The sequence below is a fragment of the Bombyx mori genome, chromosome W, assembly GCF_030269925.1.
Source record: "Bombyx mori chromosome W, ASM3026992v2".
NCBI lineage: Eukaryota > Metazoa > Arthropoda > Insecta > Lepidoptera > Bombycidae > Bombyx > Bombyx mori.
The window spans coordinates 39,704-58,696 of NC_085135.1; the positions used below are offsets into that span (position 1 = coordinate 39,704).

General features: G+C 50.0%; 1 protein-coding gene across 1 annotated transcript; it reads left to right on the plus strand.

The window, feature by feature from the left end:
* The first annotated feature begins 1,390 nt into the window (after positions 1 to 1,390).
* LOC134201631 (WAS/WASL-interacting protein family member 3-like) lies at positions 1,391 to 18,342 on the plus strand. Its single transcript, XM_062676866.1, has 2 exons — positions 1,391 to 2,956; positions 18,334 to 18,342. The coding sequence occupies exons 1-2, from the start codon at positions 1,391 to 1,393 to the stop codon at positions 18,340 to 18,342; spliced, it is 1,575 nt and encodes a 524-aa protein (XP_062532850.1).
* The last annotated feature ends 651 nt before the right edge of the window (positions 18,343 to 18,993 follow it).

Sequence of the window (18,993 nt, forward strand, 5' to 3'; positions counted from 1 at the left end):
TAGCTGGCGCGAAACGTCAAAAAATTGACCAAAACCCGTTCACCGTACAAACTTTTACTGCGAAATCCACCTAAGTGATTGCACACAAAAAAAAATCACCCTCCATAACTTTTCTTACAAGAGGCTTATTTTGAAGCGGTTTTCTGCGATTTTAAAGTGCAACCGGCTTGTAAGCACGCACCGACCCTTCAAACTAGGAATCGCAGTGGTGTGACGTCATTTTTTGACACCCCCACCTTTTCGACCTGAAAATATTAAAAAATTTATTACTTTTCAAAGTTACTTTGTTGCTTTTGCAAATCCAACTTACCTATTTAATACTTACCGATCCGCCCTACTTTCTGGAGTGCGTTCCGCGCTTCCGGAAATCCAAAATTTTGTATTTTCCTGTAAAAAACGTCAAAAATTTTTTGCTTTCCTGAAAAGTAAAAGATTTTTCTTCTAAATAATCTTTAAATTCTATACCACTGGCTAGAGCTCGGCGAGACGCTTCTTTTGAGGTATCGCACGACCCTCTAGCTGGCGCGAAACGTCAAAAAATTGACCAAAACCCGTTCACCGTACAAACTTTTACTGCGAAATCCACCTAAGTGATTGCACCCCCACCGAATGCAGTTCCGCCTTGTCGTGGCGGTGGGGCTTAAGCGTGCGTCCCTAAAATCGCGTGCAGAGGAATCTGTGTGGGACGCCGCGACCAAGAGAACTGCGCCCAGCTCTCTTCGGCCGCCTCCGCGTTCTGCGGGGGATGCCATGAGAGAGAGCGAGGGACCTTCTCCCCTCGCCCTTTGCACTGACAAAGAGTTCCATTCTGGGGATGAGGGGTTGGCTCTCGGGAGCCTGGTGAGCCAGCGGCACTTTTGTGTCTTCCGGCTGCGGGTTGCCATGTCCCCGGCTTTGGCTACAGGGGAAAGCCTTCCAGATATGGGAGGTACCGGTTCGCCGGCGTGGCTCCGCACCGCGTTATGGGCGATGGACAGGCTTCGGCCACCGTCGGTCAAACCGTAAACCCCAGTCATGGGGAACGGGGGCTTCTGCCTTTACTGGTCGAAGCCGCGAGGATGCAAACCTCTTCAAAAATGCCCTAATCCCAAGCTCGACACCCGGCGATGGGATGTATGGCTGGAGGGTTTCCAGTCCCGAGGGTGTCATAGATCCCAGGGGACCAAACCCCTGGTTAATAAAAAGGCAATATATGATGGCAAATTGTGAAAAGTTTGTACCCCAGGAGGGTACCGCCCGCGAGTCGGGCGGAGAATCCCTCCGTGCTTCCTCAGTGGAAGCACGCTGCCCCACGTACTCTGGGGGGGGCAACAATTGTCAGGATGAAGGGGGCTGTGCGACGGGCAGCGGAATTCCCGTCGAACCGAGGCGCTCCCCGATCGCCGGCTCGATGCGCTCTGCGCTCGCCAGCGACTCGGGTGCAATCAATCCCACCAGACCATCGGCGGGGAAAAAGAGGGGGAGAAGAAAGACGGCAATACCAACTTCCGATGACGGCGGCGCATCATCCTCCGGCACTGAGGTACCGGAAAAAACGATGGCCATCGAGGAGGTGACTCCGGTAGTTTCGGTGCCTGCTACGTCGGAAGACGCGATGCCCGCTCCCCAGTGGGCACCAGTGAGGAGGAGGGGCGCTGTGTCACCGGCGACGTCCGTGGAGTCCATGTCGACGTCGGCCGCGTCCCTGGCTAGCGGGGACGAGACGTTCCGGGACCTCGACCTTGCATTGGTTAATTTGGGTAAGTTGCTGTCGACTGTGGCTTCCAAGGGCGCCGAGCCAGGCAGCAGTTACCGGAAACGGCTCTGGGAGGCAGCCGCTATGGTGAGAACGAGGCTGATCCCCACCATGTCCAAGCTTTATGACTTAGTAGAGAGCCGAGAGGTGGAGAGCAAGGATCTCGTCGCTCATTGTGACTCCAGCGAGAGTCGCATCCCGGGAGACACCCCGGCCTTGCGAGGAGGGACTCCCTTGTTGCCGAGGCCTCCGCTAGCACGCTCTGGACCCCCCGCGGGGGCGATGGATACTGACGTGCACTTGCGGTCGGCGGTGGGTTTGACAGCGCAAATGCCAGAGCCCAATCCTGTGGTCCCTGTCCCGCTAGCACCTACCCCCGCGCTCCCTCGCCCTCCACGAAGGGTTGAGTTAAGGCCTGCGCCGCCTCCGCGGATATCGGCCGCCCCTGCGTCTGCACGGAGAGGAAGGCTAAGCCCTGCGCCAGCGCGGGCTGAAGACATCCGTTCGCCACTGGCGAGGATGGTGGATGAGTGGCCGGCGCTACCGCCGCCTCTTTCACCCTCGCGTGCTGCGGGATTGCAGGCTCGCGGGCCACACAACACGGCTGCTGGGATAGAAGAGGTGGACTACTCCCTCCCAAGCAGAGAGGAAATGGTGGCCTGTATCTCGCGGGCGGTGGCGGTTGAGGTCAGCAAGCACTTTGCCGGCCTCGAGGAGATACTCCGCTCTTTGATTGATTCCGGAGATTGCGTCCCGGCGCCAACAACCGCAGCCGCCCCGCGGGGCCAGGCCGCCCGGCCGACCTCTATCCCCACGCCATCCGCGAGGTTGGCCCGGCGTAGAGGCCGGGACCAGAATAACAAGGGTACGGGTGCCCAGAATCCTGCCCCGAAATCCCAACCCCGTCCCCTTCCTGCTCCCCCGTCAAGCATGGACGAGGGCTGGACGGAAGTGGTGAAGCGGGGCAAGAAAGCTAAGCAGCAGACAGCGGCTCTGGTAGCTCCCAGAGGGGGTCGAGCGCCAACTGCGGCAGCCCGAAGCACAGAGCTGGCGGCCGTGGTTGCTCCTCGTGAGAGTCGAGCACTGGCAACCAGGAAGCAGAACGGCAAAAAGAAGAATCCGCGCGCAACGCGGTCGGCTGCCGTCGTAGTGACGTTGCTACCGGCCGCCGCCGAAAAGGGCCTCACCTATAATGACGTGATGGCCCGAGCGCGCGCGGCTGTAAGTTTGGACGAAATCGGGGCGGAGGAGGGCCTCCGCTTCCGGCATACAGCCAATGGAGCGAAGCTGCTGGAGTGTCCCGGTGCCGAAAGTTCTGGCATCGCAGACAAACTAGTGGCGACGCTCCGCGTGGCACTGCCGGAGGATGAGGTGCGCGTGCACAGGCCGGTGAGGATGGCCGAGATTAGAATCACCGGCCTGGACGACTGTGCTACCAAGGAGGAGGTGGCAGCCGCAATAGCCGCCCAAGGTGGATGTGCCTTGGAGAGCGTGACCGTGGGCGAACTTCGCTCAGGGTACTCCGGAGCTAGGTCAGCGTGGGCGCGCTGCCCTGTGGAGGCAGCCACTTCCTTGGCCACTCCTCCGCCGGGAAGGTCAATGGGGGATCCGGGGAGACTGCGCGTGGGCTGGATAGCGGCCCACGTGCGTCTCCAAGAACCACGTGCCTGGCGATGCCTCCGGCGCTTTAGCACCGGGCACGGCCTCGCTAAGTGCACCAGCTTAGTTGACCGCAGCGGTCTATGTTTCCGCTGCGGCCAACCGGGTCATAAAGCGGCGTCCTGCACGGCCGCCCCGCACTGCGCTCTGTGCGCTGCGGCCGGGCGTAGGGCAAACCACCGGGCGGGAGGCAAGGCTTGCTTCCCGTCCAGTGTTAATACTGAACGCAACCGGCGCCGAAAATCGAGGCGCCGGCAGAAGAGAAGGTTGGCCAGAGGAGCACTGGCCAATGTTGCAATCCCCACTGCGGCGCCGGTGCCGGAGGGTGGGGGCAGCGGTGAAGAGGAGGGGGCGATGGATGTGGTTCAACAGTAATGGACCGCACCTATCGCTTCCTCCAAGGAAACCTGAACCACTCCGCCAGAGCTCAGGACATGCTGTCTCAGAGCATGGCGGAGTGGTCCATAGACGTGGCTGTGGTCGCCGAGCCGTACTTCGTTCCCCCGGCAAATGATTGCTGGTTCGGGGACGATAGCGGCCTGGCGGCCATAGTCATAAGAAGAGACGCGACGATCCCCCCCTTGGCGATGGTGACCAAGGGCCAAGGGTTCGTCGCGGTACAGCTGGAAGGGACCGTCGTGATCGGGGCGTACTTCTCTCCGAATAGGCCTACTGTCGAGTTCGGGCATTTCCTGGGCGGGATCGGGGCGATTGCTCGCCGCCTCGCTCCTCGTCCAGTGATTCTTGCGGGGGACCTCAACGCGAAGTCTGTCGCATGGGGCTCCCCCCGCTCGGACGCTCGTGGTAGGCTGTTGGAGAGGTGGGCGAACGTGACCGGCCTCTATTTGTTGAATAGAGGGTCGGTTGCGACGTGCGTGCGGTGGCAGGGCGAGTCTATTGTGGACGTTACGTTCGCAAGCCCGGCCATCGCACGTCGTATCCGCGACTGGAGAGTTTTGGAGGGGGCGGAGACACTGTCAGATCACCGATATATTCGGTTTGATCTCTCCGCCCGCTCCGCAGTCGCGGACGTCCACGGGGACCACCCCCGTGGTGCGTCCCGGTCATTCCCCAAGTGGGCACTGAAGCGCCTGAATAAGGAGCTCCTGATGGAAGCCTCTACGGTGGCGGCGTGGGCGCCCATGCGTCCACACCCAGTTGAGGTCGAGGACGAAGCGGGGTGGTTCCGGGACACGATGCGTCGCATCTGTGACGTGTCGATGCCCCGGATTAGCCCTCGACCTCCCAATCGCCAAGTGTACTGGTGGTCGCCCGAAATCGCGCAACTCCGCGTGGAGTGCGTTCGGGCGAGGCGCCAGTGCGCGAGGCATCGCCGCCGTCGCCTGCCGCGGCGCAACGATCCGGTGGCGTTCGCGGTGGTAGAGGCCCAGCTGTACGGCGCATTTCGTGTCGCACAGAGGGCGTTGCAGCTGGCCATCAGAAGAGCCAAGGACCAACACATGGAGAGTCTCCTGGAGACGCTGGATGAGGATCCGTGGGGGCGACCCTATCACATGGTGCGCAATAAAATGCGCCCATGGGCCCCCCCAATCACGGAGCGTCTCCAGCCTCAGCAGCTGCGGGACATCGTCTCGGCACTGTTCCCGCAGGAGCAGGGGGGATTTGTCGCTCCCGCTATGGGCGCGCCGCCGGAGTACGACGGCGTCGCCCCTGCTGAGGTGCCCCATATAACAGGGGCGGAGCTCCGTGTGGCAGTACGCAAAATGTGCGCAAAGGACACTGCACCTGGCCCGGACGGCATCCATGGCCGGGTTTGGGCCTTGGCTCTTGGTGCCCTAGGGGACCGACTCTTGAGGCTTTATAACTCCTGCCTCGAGTCGGGACGGTTTCCTTCATCGTGGAGGACGGGCAGACTTGTGCTGTTGAAAAAGGAGGGGCGCCCGGCGGATACTGCCGCCGGGTACCGTCCCATCGTGTTGTTGGATGAGGTGGGCAAACTGCTGGAACGCATTCTGGCAGCCCGCATCATCCAGCATCTGATCGGGGTGGGACCCGATCTGTCGGCGGAGCAGTATGGCTTCCGAGAGGGCCGCTCTACGGTGGACGCGATCCTTCGCGTGCGGGCCCTCTCGGAGGAGGCCGTCTGTGGGGGTGGGGTGGCCTTGGCGGTGTCGCTCGACATCGCCAATGCGTTTAACACCCTGCCCTGGTCCGTGATAGGGGGGGCGCTGGAAAGACACGGAGTGCCCCTCTACCTTCGCCGGCTGGTCGGCTCCTACTTGGAGGACAGATCGGTCACATGTACCGGACACGGTGGGGTCGTACATCGGTTCCCGGTCGTTCGCGGTGTTCCACAGGGGTCGGTACTCGGCCCTCTTTTGTGGAATATCGGGTATGACTGGGTGCTGAGGGGTGCCCTCCTCCCGGGCCTAAGCGTAATATGTTACGCAGACGACACGCTGGTCGTGGCCCGGGGAGGGAGCTTTGCTGAGTCTGCTCGTCTTGCCACCGCTGGGGTAGCGCATGTCGTCGGCAAAATCAGGAGATTGGGCCTCGACGTGGCGCTCAGTAAATCCGAGGCCATGTGGTTCCACAGGCCCCGGAGAGTGCCACCTGTCGATGCCCATATCGTGGTTGGAGGCGTCCGGATCGGGGTCGGGGTGCAGTTAAAGTACCTCGGCCTCATTCTGGACAGTCGTTGGACCTTCCGTGCTCACTTTCAGCACCTGGTCCCTCGTTTGTTGGGGGTGGCCGGCGCGTTAAGCCGGCTTCTTCCCAACATCGGGGGGCCTGACCAGGTGACGCGCCGTCTCTATACGGGGGTGGTGCGGTCAATGGCCTTATACGGGGCACCCGTGTGGGGCCAGTCCCTGGCCGTGGGGGTAGCGAAGTTGCTGCAACGGCCGCAACGCACCATCGCGGTCAGGGTCATCCGTGGTTATCGCACCATCTCTTTTGAGGCGGCGTGTGTACTGGCTGGGACGCCGCCTTGGGTCCTGGAGGCGGAGGCGCTCGCTGCTGACTATCAGTGGCGGGCTAACCTTCGTGCCCGGGGCGTGGCGCGTCCCAGCCCCAGTGTGGTCAGAGCGCGGAGGGCCCAATCTCGGCGGTCCGTGCTGGAGTCATGGTCCAGGCGGCTGGCCGATCCTTCGGCTGGTCGTAGGACCGTCGAGGCGATTCGCCCGATTCTTGTGGATTGGGTGAATCGTGACAGAGGACGCCTCACTTTCCGGCTCACGCAGGTGCTCACTGGGCATGGTTGCTTCGGTGAGTTCCTGCACCGGATCGGAGCCGAGCCGACGGCAGAGTGTTACCATTGTGGTTGCGACTTGGACACGGCGGAGCACACGCTCATTGCCTGCCCCGCATGGGAGGGGTGGCGCCGTGTCCTTGTCGCAAAAATAGGAAACGACTTGTCGTTGCCGAGTGTTGTGGCATCGATGCTCGGCAACGACGAGTCGTGGAAGGCGATGCTCGACTTCTGCGAGTGCACCATCTCGCAGAAGGAGGCGGCGGGGCGCGTGAGAGACGCACAAGCCCGTCGCCGTCGAGCGGGGGCCAGGGAGGCGGATCTCGCCCTAGCCCTGGCCCTCTAAGTGTTTCGGGTCCCCCTCATATGTCGGTCTGGGGCCCGGCGAAGGGGGCCTAAGAAGACGACGTGCAAGCTGCTCTGCACGCGTTTTACGCAAGAGCATCCGGGTGATGGAAGGCCGGCTATCCTCGACCCACGCTGGTTCTGACCCAGCGGGGTATTTCGTAGGATAACCTATTCAAACCGGCGCCATCTAGGCGGGCTTCGGACAGCCTGCCGACCGAGAGGGCTGGTGGTCGTGGCGCCGACGATCGCTGGCCCGGCGTCCCGAGGGGGAGGGTGATGGGAGAGATGTGCTCCGCACTAAACGCTTCACTCTCCTCCCCTTGCCTTTTCATGAGTTCTGTCTCATGCGAGGGTTGGACGTTGGTTGTTGAGCGACAGGAGGTTTTAGTCGGTTCGACTCCGACATGCCCCACCCTCCATCCCCAGTGGAGGGTGGGAGTCTGGCGATTTCCTCCTGACAAAAAAAAAAAAAAAAAAAGTGATTGCACACAAAAAAAAATCACCCTCCATAACTTTTCTTACAAGAGGCTTATTTTGAAGCGGTTTTCTGCGATTTTAAAGTGCAACCGGCTTGTAAGCACGCACCGACCCTTCAAACTAGGAATCGCAGTGGTGTGACGTCATTTTTTGACACCCCCACCTTTTCGACCTGAAAATATTAAAAAATTTATTACTTTTCAAAGTTACTTTGTTGCTTTTGCAAATCCAACTTACCTATTTAATACTTACCGATCCGCCCTACTTTCTGGAGTGCGTTCCGCGCTTCCGGAAATCCAAAATTTTGTATTTTCCTGTAAAAAACGTCAAAAATTTTTTGCTTTCCTGAAAAGTAAAAGATTTTTCTTCTAAATAATCTTTAAATTCTATACCACTGGCTAGAGCTCGGCGAGACGCTTCTTTTGAGGTATCGCACGACCCTCTAGCTGGCGCGAAACGTCAAAAAATTGACCAAAACCCGTTCACCGTACAAACTTTTACTGCGAAATCCACCTAAGTGATTGCACACAAAAAAAAATCACCCTCCATAACTTTTCTTACAAGAGGCTTATTTTGAAGCGGTTTTCTGCGATTTTAAAGTGCAACCGGCTTGTAAGCACGCACCGACCCTTCAAACTAGGAATCGCAGTGGTGTGACGTCATTTTTTGACACCCCCACCTTTTCGACCTGAAAATATTAAAAAATTTATTACTTTTCAAAGTTACTTTGTTGCTTTTCCAAATCCAACTTACCTATTTAATACTTACCGATCCGCCCTACTTTCTGGAGTGCGTTCCGCGCTTCCGGAAATCCAAAATTTTGTATTTTCCTGTAAAAAACGTCAAAAATTTTTTGCTTTCCTGAAAAGTAAAAGATTTTTCTTCTAAATAATCTTTAAATTCTATACCACTGGCTAGAGCTCGGCGAGACGCTTCTTTTGAGGTATCGCACGACCCTCTAGCTGGCGCGAAACGTCAAAAAATTGACCAAAACCCGTTCACCGTACAAACTTTTACTGCGAAATCCACCTAAGTGATTGCACACAAAAAAAAATCACCCTCCATAACTTTTCTTACAAGAGGCTTATTTTGAAGCGGTTTTCTGCGATTTTAAAGTGCAACCGGCTTGTAAGCACGCACCGACCCTTCAAACTAGGAATCGCAGTGGTGTGACGTCATTTTTTGACACCCCCACCTTTTCGACCTGAAAATATTAAAAAATTTATTACTTTTCAAAGTTACTTTGTTGCTTTTGCAAATCCAACTTACCTATTTAATACTTAACGATCCGCCCTACTTTCTGGAGTGCGTTCCGCGCTTCCGGAAATCCAAAATTTTGTATTTTCCTGTAAAAAACGTCAAAAATTTTTTGCTTTCCTGAAAAGTAAAAGATTTTTCTTCTAAATAATCTTTAAATTCTATACCACTGGCTAGAGCTCGGCGAGACGCTTCTTTTGAGGTATCGCACGACCCTCTAGCTGGCGCGAAACGTCAAAAAATTGACCAAAACCCGTTCACCGTACAAACTTTTACTGCGAAATCCACCTAAGTGATTGCACACAAAAAAAAATCACCCTCCATAACTTTTCTTACAAGAGGCTTATTTTGAAGCGGTTTTCTGCGATTTTAAAGTGCAACCGGCTTGTAAGCACGCACCGACCCTTCAAACTAGGAATCGCAGTGGTGTGACGTCATTTTTTGACACCCCCACCTTTTCGACCTGAAAATATTAAAAAATTTATTACTTTTCAAAGTTACTTTGTTGCTTTTGCAAATCCAACTTACCTATTTAATACTTACCGATCCGCCCTACTTTCTGGAGTGCGTTCCGCGCTTCCGGAAATCCAAAATTTTGTATTTTCCTGTAAAAAACGTCAAAAATTTTTTGCTTTCCTGAAAAGTAAAAGATTTTTCTTCTAAATAATCTTTAAATTCTATACCACTGGCTAGAGCTCGGCGAGACGCTTCTTTTGAGGTATCGCACGACCCTCTAGCTGGCGCGAAACGTCAAAAAATTGACCAAAACCCGTTCACCGTACAAACTTTTACTGCGAAATCCACCTAAGTGATTGCACACAAAAAAAATCACCCTCCATAACTTTTCTTACAAGAGGCTTATTTTGAAGCGGTTTTCTGCGATTTTAAAGTGCAACCGGCTTGTAAGCACGCACCGACCCTTCAAACTAGGAATCGCAGTGGTGTGACGTCATTTTTTGACACCCCCACCTTTTCGACCTGAAAATATTAAAAAATTTATTACTTTTCAAAGTTACTTTGTTGCTTTTGCAAATCCAACTTACCTATTTAATACTTACCGATCCGCCCTACTTTCTGGAGTGCGTTCCGCGCTTCCGGAAATCCAAAATTTTGTATTTTCCTGTAAAAAACGTCAAAAATTTTTTGCTTTCCTGAAAAGTAAAAGATTTTTCTTCTAAATAATCTTTAAATTCTATACCACTGGCTAGAGCTCGGCGAGACGCTTCTTTTGAGGTATCGCACGACCCTCTAGCTGGCGCGAAACGTCAAAAAATTGACCAAAACCCGTTCACCGTACAAACTTTTACTGCGAAATCCACCTAAGTGATTGCACACTGCCGACTATCGGTGGCGCAGCGAGCTTCGTGCTCGGGGCGTGGCGCGTCTCCCCGAAAGTGAGCTGCGGGCGCGGAAGGCCCATTCTCGGCGGTCCGTGCTCGAGTCGTGGTCGAGGCGATTGGCCAACCCCACGTGGGGGCTACGGACCGTCGAGGCGGTTTACCCGGTCTTTGATGACTGGGTGAATCGTGGCGAAGGACGTCTCACCTTTCGTCTGGTGCAGGTGCTGACCGGGCACGGATGCTTCGGGAAGTACCTGCGCCGGATAGGGGCTGAGCCGACGACGAGGTGTCACCATTGTGGACACGACCTGGACACGGCGGAGCATACGCTCGCTGTCTGCCCCGCTTGGGAGGTGCAGCGCCGTGTCCTGGTCGCAAAGATAGGACCTGACTTGTCGCTGCCTGGCGTCGTGGCGTCGATGCTTGGCAGCGATGAGTCATGGAAGGCTATGCTCGACTTCTGCGAGTGCACCATCTCGCAGAAGGAGGCGGCGGGGCGAGTGAGGGAAAGCTCTCCTCACTACGCAGAAACCCGCCGCCGCCGAGCAGGGGGTCGGGACCGGGGTCGTATCCGTGACCTGGCCCCCTAAGAGCTAGGGGTCCCACCCGTTTTGTGCGGGGAGGGACCCAGACGTGGGGTGGCGTGCTCTGCACGCTCACCCGCAATAGGAAGCCGGGTGATGGTAGACCGCGTTCCCCCGACCGCTCTGGGGGAAGGTGTAACGCGGCGCCATCAAAGCGGGCTCTCGGCCCGCTGAACGAGGGAACCGGTGGTCGTGTCGCTGGCGGCCACCGGTCCGGCGTCCGTGGGACGGTGGGATGGATGTAATGTGCTCTGCGTCAACCCTGTCCCGCCGTTTCAATAGCCCCGACTGGGCTCCGGCCCGGTCCGAGGTAGGGCGCCGGTTGTGAGCGGCAGGAGTTTTTAGTGAGGTTCAACTCCCACATACCCCACCTGCCGCGCGGGTGGGGATCCGGCGATTTTCTCCTGTGGAAAAAAAAAAAAAAAAAAAGTGATTGCACACAAAAAAAAATCACCCTCCATAACTTTTCTTACAAGAGGCTTATTTTGAAGCGGTTTTCTGCGATTTTAAAGTGCAACCGGCTTGTAAGCACGCACCGACCCTTCAAACTAGGAATCGCAGTGGTGTGACGTCATTTTTTGACACCACCACCTTTTCGACCTGAAAATATTAAAAAATTTATTACTTTTCAAAGTTACTTTGTTGCTTTTGCAAATCCAACTTACCTATTTAATACTTACCGATCCGCCCTACTTTCTGGAGTGCGTTCCGCGCTTCCGGAAATCCAAAATTTTGTATTTTCCTGTAAAAAACGTCAAAAATTTTTTGCTTTCCTGAAAAGTAAAAGATTTTTCTTCTAAATAATCTTTAAATTCTATACCACTGGCTAGAGCTCGGCGAGACGCTTCTTTTGAGGTATCGCACGACCCTCTAGCTGGCGCGAAACGTCAAAAAATTGACCAAAACCCGTTCACCGTACAAACTTTTACTGCGAAATCCACCTAAGTGATTGCACACAAAAAAAAATCACCTTCCATAACTTTTCTTACAAGAGGCTTATTTTGAAGCGGTTTTCTGCGATTTTAAAGTGCAACCGGCTTGTAAGCACGCACCGACCCTTCAAACTAGGAATCGCAGTGGTGTGACGTCATTTTTTGACACCCCCACCTTTTCGACCTGAAAATATTAAAAAATTTATTACTTTTCAAAGTTACTTTGTTGCTTTTGCAAATCCAACTTACCTATTTAATACTTACCGATCCGCCCTACTTTCTGGAGTGCGTTCCGCGCTTCCGGAAATCCAAAATTTTGTATTGATGTGCCTTTGGAAAACATACAGCATTGTATTATGAAGAAGCAGTGTGTACTTAGCTTAAATTCCTTGTCTATGTCCAACCATAGACAGTCAATTTAGTTCCATCTTTAGCCGCTAGGTGCTGCCAGCAAGTATAAAGGAAGCGCAGCCATCTTTGATCTTCATAGCGTTGTGTACTTTCGTACTGTGAAGTCGCAAATCCACAAATATTTATTCGACTTCTTATTAATTGCAAAAAATATTTATTTTGTGTTTCTATGAGTGTTATTTTGCAATCATTACGAGTATTATTTACCAATCCTATCATCGGACGCCATGAATCACGCGTCATCTGTTGGAGGTGATGTTGAGTCAAGCTCCATAATTTCCGAGAGGGAAGATGTCCAGGCGAGACGCGATGGAGACGCCTCGCGTTCGAACAGCTCGTCAAGCGAAAAAGAACAAAAGGAGTCTCTGCGTAAGAAACGACGGGATTCAAAGGTAACGGTCGATCTTCGAATCGGCTCGTTATCCCACCAGGTCAGTGACGTTGTAAATCTAATAATGCATCAACTGTGTGTAACAATTGAATGTAACGAAAATTGTTGTAAACAAATTGATCTCGTCAATACGGAAATTTTGACAAAAACACAACAGATTTAAACTAATAATCTTTGTAACATAATTACTGAAAACTTTGGCAAATCGTCGTACAAGTTATCCTTAAAAGCGTCTTAAATTGTATGCGGAAAAAAGGGCCGTATGGATAAAAATAAGACGTCAAAGTTTAATTTCCGTGATCTCTAACAAAGTATCCTGTTGCCAACGCACCACTCATTGAGGAATTTTTGTTTGATAATACTAAATTGAAATCTATTCAGTCCCTCGGAGGGCTACAATCCTATCCACAGATTCGGTAGAATCTGGCGCCAAGTTCCGTTCAAACATCCCGTTGTAAACGGAGCGCCAGACTACCGACTGTGTTTACTGTGAGCAGAACAGTTTTTTGAGGTTGCGAAATTTTATTTAATTCTACGGTACTTCTGGTTCCTAAATTGTATATTATATCAATCACTCACAACTTTATTTTACTGATATTAACTAGTTATATCAATTACAACAATTAATCTACTTGAAATTATTAATTTTATCACCACAAACTATGGCTCGCTCAAAAATTTCGATCCTGACTTTTTTCGATGTACAAAGTGACATGCCACAGACTATAAATATTCGAGAATGGTAATCTACGGCCGCCAGGGTGCGCTGGAATTATTCCTATTTGTAATGGATTTTATGACCTGGTAACTGAGACCTTTAAGTCATGTCTTATTTTAATTTATATTCATATTTTTATGAAAAATGATATTATGGAGTGAAATGAAATGTGATATTATGGAGTGAAATGAAATGAAGATGATTAATTTGAGACATTAATCAAATGGGATGAAATGAAATGAGATGAGATGATATGGAATGAAATATAATCTTAGTAAAATGGTGGTGGTCATTTACTAAGATCTCAGTGGACTTTTTGGAGGAAACCGAGAAGTTACGTACAGCGACTTTGTTTAATTTTCCCACATTTGTGCACTTTCACAGATATTAAACAGTTAATAAACCACTATTATTACACATTTAAACCCGAAGAAACACTAAATAGACAAATTAAAACAAATCACACAACTTCACACCTCACGTTCCCGCCAAAAAGTCATTATTCCTACATAAACTGTAGCTTCAAGGGGATAGTTTGCAGTTCTTATTGAACGGTTTATACATTAAATAACGTTAATGTTGTTACTGTTAGTATTTTAGTTTAAGTACTGCCGAAGCAAGTACTGTTGTTACTGTTGGAGAAACAATTTTGTTTTGTAATGTAATACCGAAATACTTTACGAGATGGCGTTACAAAAAATCCCTTCCCAAAACTATAAAACCGTTGTGATTGTCTACGAATAATAAATAATATAATAACTAATATTTATTCGTAGGTGATTGTTTAAGATGCTATGATTATTTCGGTTTTGATTTCATCAAAATAACTTGAACTTTACTATTGAATTCCGAAGAAAATTCTAATTAAGGCTGAGTTAAGTTCAGCTTTTTATTTAAGCCTCTTACTGTAGTTTTTAAATTACATTTATGCGGATTGATGTTTCAAGGCTTTCAGATTTTAATTTTAAATTCTGAAATAATTAAGAACAGCGTCATCTACCCTTCACATTTGAAACAAAATTTAATTCGGTTTAAATTTGTAAAAGTTGATGTTGATTATTATTACACTGTAACGCAGCGTTCCGTTTCGCGGGGCAACAGCAGCCAAAGGGAATGTGACTCAGGTCCGTGCCGCGAAGACCCACCCCGCGCTACCCGCGCCCGCGCATCTGTTGCATCATTCGCACCCCCAATTAGTGCGCGCCAGACTTTGAAGCGGAATACACGCGTCCCCGGTCGATACCGGAACTGACAACCCGAGAGTCTCATGCCAGTCGGGCACCTAACATTAAACTGGCAGCCCAAGCGCGGGCCCTTTAACTAGTATTTCGGAGTGAATCTACGTAATTACGACACGTACTCGTCGTCAGTCACGGCGTCAATCCGATTTTCAAGACGTTGAAGAAGAAATTGGTTCAACCGCGGGACCGACGCCAACATTTACCGCAAACAACATGGCGTCATTACAAGAAAGTCAAATGGCAGCATTCGAACGCCTACTCGACCGAGTTTTTGAGCATAAAACTCAACTCGAATCATCAGCAACACCGACGTCGGAGCCGACATCGCCGCCTTCCTCGACGCCCGCTCACCATTCTGGGAACTTCGCGTCATGCACGGCGCGGTTCAGCGGAGCGCCCGGCGACTCACTCGACGGTTTCCTTGACGCGGTCGAATCATACAAAGATTGTGCTGACGTAGGACACGCCATCGATGTTACTAACCGGAAATGCAGCCGTGTGGTGGCAAGGCGTTAAAGCTAGCATCACTTCCTGGGACGACGCTTTATCATCGTTACGAAGCGCTTTCGGTGATTGCAGACCGCCCCATCGAGTCTACTTAGAGCTCTTCAAAATGTCGCAAGGACAAAGAGAGAAGACGGAGATCTTCGTTGCCAGAGCACGAGCCCTACTAGCTCGACTCCCACCTGGTGACCTTAGTGAGAAAGTTCAAATTGATATGCTTTACGGCCTTCTACACCGTCGTGTTCGTAAAAAATTAAGAAGAGACGAAATAACTTCATACGACACGTTATTAAAGAAAACGCGCCATATCGAGGACTCCATCTACGAGACCAGTCCGCCTGAATTTATTCATCATCCTCAGCGAGCGACGCCACGTTCATCGGGTAGTACCGTAGGCGAAGTTCCCGCCGGTGCTTCGACTTCGCAGCATACATACGCGCGGATGACGCCGCGGAAAATATTCAACTCGGGCGCGGCTGGCGGCCCGCCACGCGACGACAGCGCTGCGCCGAGCACCGTTCGAGTCCCCGCGCCTCGCTACACGAACACTGATAATGTATCATCTACGTCGATTGTTAAAAGACTGTTCTGTGTTTATTGCAAAAAGTACGGACATATTCGTGATGAGTGTTTAAAATTAGCGTCAAAAACGAAATTCGACAACGAAAATACGCAAGCTGTATCCTCGTGTTACGGGTGTGGTACCAAAGGTGTTACTCGGTCTCAGTGTACAAAGTGTAACGCAAGTTATTACGCCGTCGACGCTGCACGGACCCGATCAGTCACATCCGATTTACCTATTGGTAAAGTAAATACACAGCTGTCAAGTTCAGTGAACTCTATTCATCGCGGCAGCTCGTTGCATACAGCTTGCACTTCAAACACCGTAAAGTCGTCCATTTATATTAATAATCGTAAACAATGTTTTGTTGATAATGAAAATAATTATTATCCTACCGATTTTAAGGCGATTCTTCCTCCGCGCTTTTTCGGTACTGATAACAAGGTTAGACTTCAAAATTATTCTAGACTTAATCATAATATAAACAATAATATTAGTTCTAGGAATAGGCCCCTGATGCGTTACTCGAGTGGTACCGAACCAAAACATAGTTATTCCGAGGTACCAAGTGGCCGCGATAGGGTGGGTGACCATGATGAACGAAAATAGTGTGACCATGGAAAACGTCGGACATTTTTCGACGATTAATTCTAATGTGAAAAGTGTTGCCCAGAGTAACTCTACTGAGCACCAGGTTAGGTTAAGACCAATTTTAAGTGTTCAAATTTTAGGTATACGAGGTAATGCTTTGTTGGATACGGGAGCTAAGAGTAGCGTTACCGGTGCGTTGCTTTATGAATTGCTGTTAAAGCATAACCATCCGTGTGAGGAAACCAGGCGTCGGGTGAGGCTTGCAGACGGTTCCGCGCGCACCCGCCGAGTTTTGCTCACTACTCTAGAAGTAAGGATAAGTCCCGAAAGGTCAGAAACCCTTGAATTTACTGTTTTTCCAGATGCTCAAAATAATGAAACTTTGCTTGGCATGGATTTTTTGGTGGCGGCAGGTATTGTGCTTGACTTTGCTTCATCCACTTGGCATTTTTCGGGAAAACGGGTTACCTATCCAATTGAATATGAGTGCCCTAAGCCATGCATGTTTGCTTCTACTGCTGACTTCCTGCGTGATGATAAGGGTTCTATGCCTGGCTCCGATGAACGGCAGCAGCTATCACATTTATTGCAGCAGAATGGAGACATCTTTAGGGTGGGGGGAGCCCCAACCCTTTACGCCGAGCACCACATTGATACCGGTGATCATCCGCCTATATCGGTACCGCCGTATAGGCTCACTCCTGTGCTTCAACAGCGAGGAGAGCTTCTCGCAATCGATTTGTTCGGGCCACTGCCAGAAGGAGAGCAGGGGGAGCGATGGGTACTCCTGGTAGAGGATGTAGCTACAAGATGGGTAGAACTCTACGCACTTGTTGATGCCACCGCCGTGGCTTGCTCCCGAGTCCTACTGGAAGAGTATTTCCTTCGTTATGGCTTGCTTATGCGTCTAGGGGTGTAACACGTAAGTTCATGCCACGACGGGATGGCCCGTATCGCGTAGTAAAAATAGTTAGTCCTACAACGTACTTCATAGCAGACTTGTCAAACAATGTCATCGGCAAGTATCACACCGCGGATTTAACCCACTCTCCGTCAAATTCAAGTACGGATCCAATTATGCCAAAGAGGCAAAGAGGAAGGCCGCCGCGTCTTCAGACTAACAGTCCCAAGTTGGACTCGGGACGCGTTCCCAACTTGGAGGGGGAGTATGTAACGCAACGTTCCGTTTCGCGGGGCAACAGCAGCCAAAGAGAATGTGACTCAGGTCCGTGCCGCGACGACCCACCCCGCGCTACCCGCGCCCGCGCATCTGTTGCATCATTCGCACCCCCAATTAGTGCGCGCCAGACTTTGAAGCGGAGTACACGCGTCCCCGGTCGATACCGGAACTGACAACCCGAGAGTCTCATGCCAGTCGGGCACCTAACATTAAAACACTAATTAATTGAGCGTTTCATTAGCTTTTAAGCTGAGTGACTACATATTTATAATTTATTTTTAATTAGTAATAAATGAGCAAAAAATAATACTTAACAAAAAGATATGAAATCCGAACAAAAACAGTTTCACTGTAAAAAATTGCGCCAAGTCCACGTTTATAAAACTCATCTCAATAACATTTGCACTTTACAAAAAAAAGAAGACTTCAATAGCTTTCATTCTCTACAAAAATATGTGAAATACAAAAAAATACCAAGAAACCGTCATAAAGATGAAAAAATTAAAAAAAAAATGTTGAAAATTTAAAAATAAAAAAATAAAAATTTTATCGTACTTGGCGCGCGTCATTGAGTACCCCAAAATTTTTCGGAAGAATTTCAACCCGAGAAAAAAACCATTTTGCTTTAATATACAGTGAAAGCTGAAAAAGTTACCCAGGTTATCTAAAAACTCGACTAGCTTCTCTAATCTTCATCCCGTTTCTGATCGCGGCCATAGCCTATGACAACTGCTCTTCTTTTTACTGGTGGATTGGTCGTTTCGACATTATGAAACTCTAGAATATAAGATTTTAACTTGATCCTTATTAAAATGCATTAAAGTTCAATATTACACAATAGAACTAACGGCCGACTATAGGAGTTAATAGTCCATTAGTCAGCCCTCAGCATATATTTTACTTTTATACACGGCTGACTACTGGTAAAATAATATTTTGGTCATCTAAGAGTTATATTCAATCCAAAGCAAATAACAAGGACTATTCTCTGTGTTAATTTCGACGAATTCTAAGAAAATCGTAAAAAACCAGTAGTCAGCCCCTTGCTGCTGACTTCTGGATCAACCTTAACAAATCGTATGCATCATGTATTTATAACAAATACATGATGCAAGGGAACGACACACGAAGTTGAAGTGGTTTTATGAATGTTGTATTAATTTAAAAATAAGGACAACATTGTGCATAACAGGCGGGGTAAATGCAATTACTCCAGGCATGTGTGTTTACTAATAGCAGATTAAATCAATTATATTTTTAATGGACTGTGATCAGACAAATGACGTTTGATTGTAATAAAACAATTCGCGAAGTATGAAGGTGAAGATTTGTGTAAATGAAAACCTTCTTTCCGTTTACGACTTTTTCGACCTAATTATTATAATCTAATTTAGTATAAATTATTATACTAAATTGGAATGTAATAACTTGACCTTAAAAGTAAAAAATATGAATAGTATTGCAAAGTTATTTTTTTTTATTGCTTAGATCAGTGGACAAGCTCACAGCCCACCTGGTGTTAAGTGGTTACTGGAGCCTATAGACATCTACAACGTAAATGCGTCACCCAGCTTGAGATTTAAGTTCTAAGGTCTCGGTATAGTTACAACGGCTGCCTCACCTTTCAAACCGAAACGCATTACTGCTTCACGGCAGAAACAGGCAGGGCAGTGGTACCTACCCGTGCGGACTCAAGAGGGCCTTTTTTTTTTTTTTTTTATTATTATTATTATTATTTTTTATTTTTTTATTGCCCTTGTAGGCAGACGAGCATACGGCCCACCTGATGGTGAGTGGTTACCGTCGCCCATGGACTTCAGCAATGCCAGGGGCAGAGCCAAGCCGCTGCCTA

What these genes read in the sequence shown, in the direction of transcription:
- LOC134201631 (XM_062676866.1), top strand. Translation starts at nt 1,391, where the DNA reads ATGCGCTCTGCGCTCGCCAGCGACTCGGGTGCAATCAATCCCACCAGA.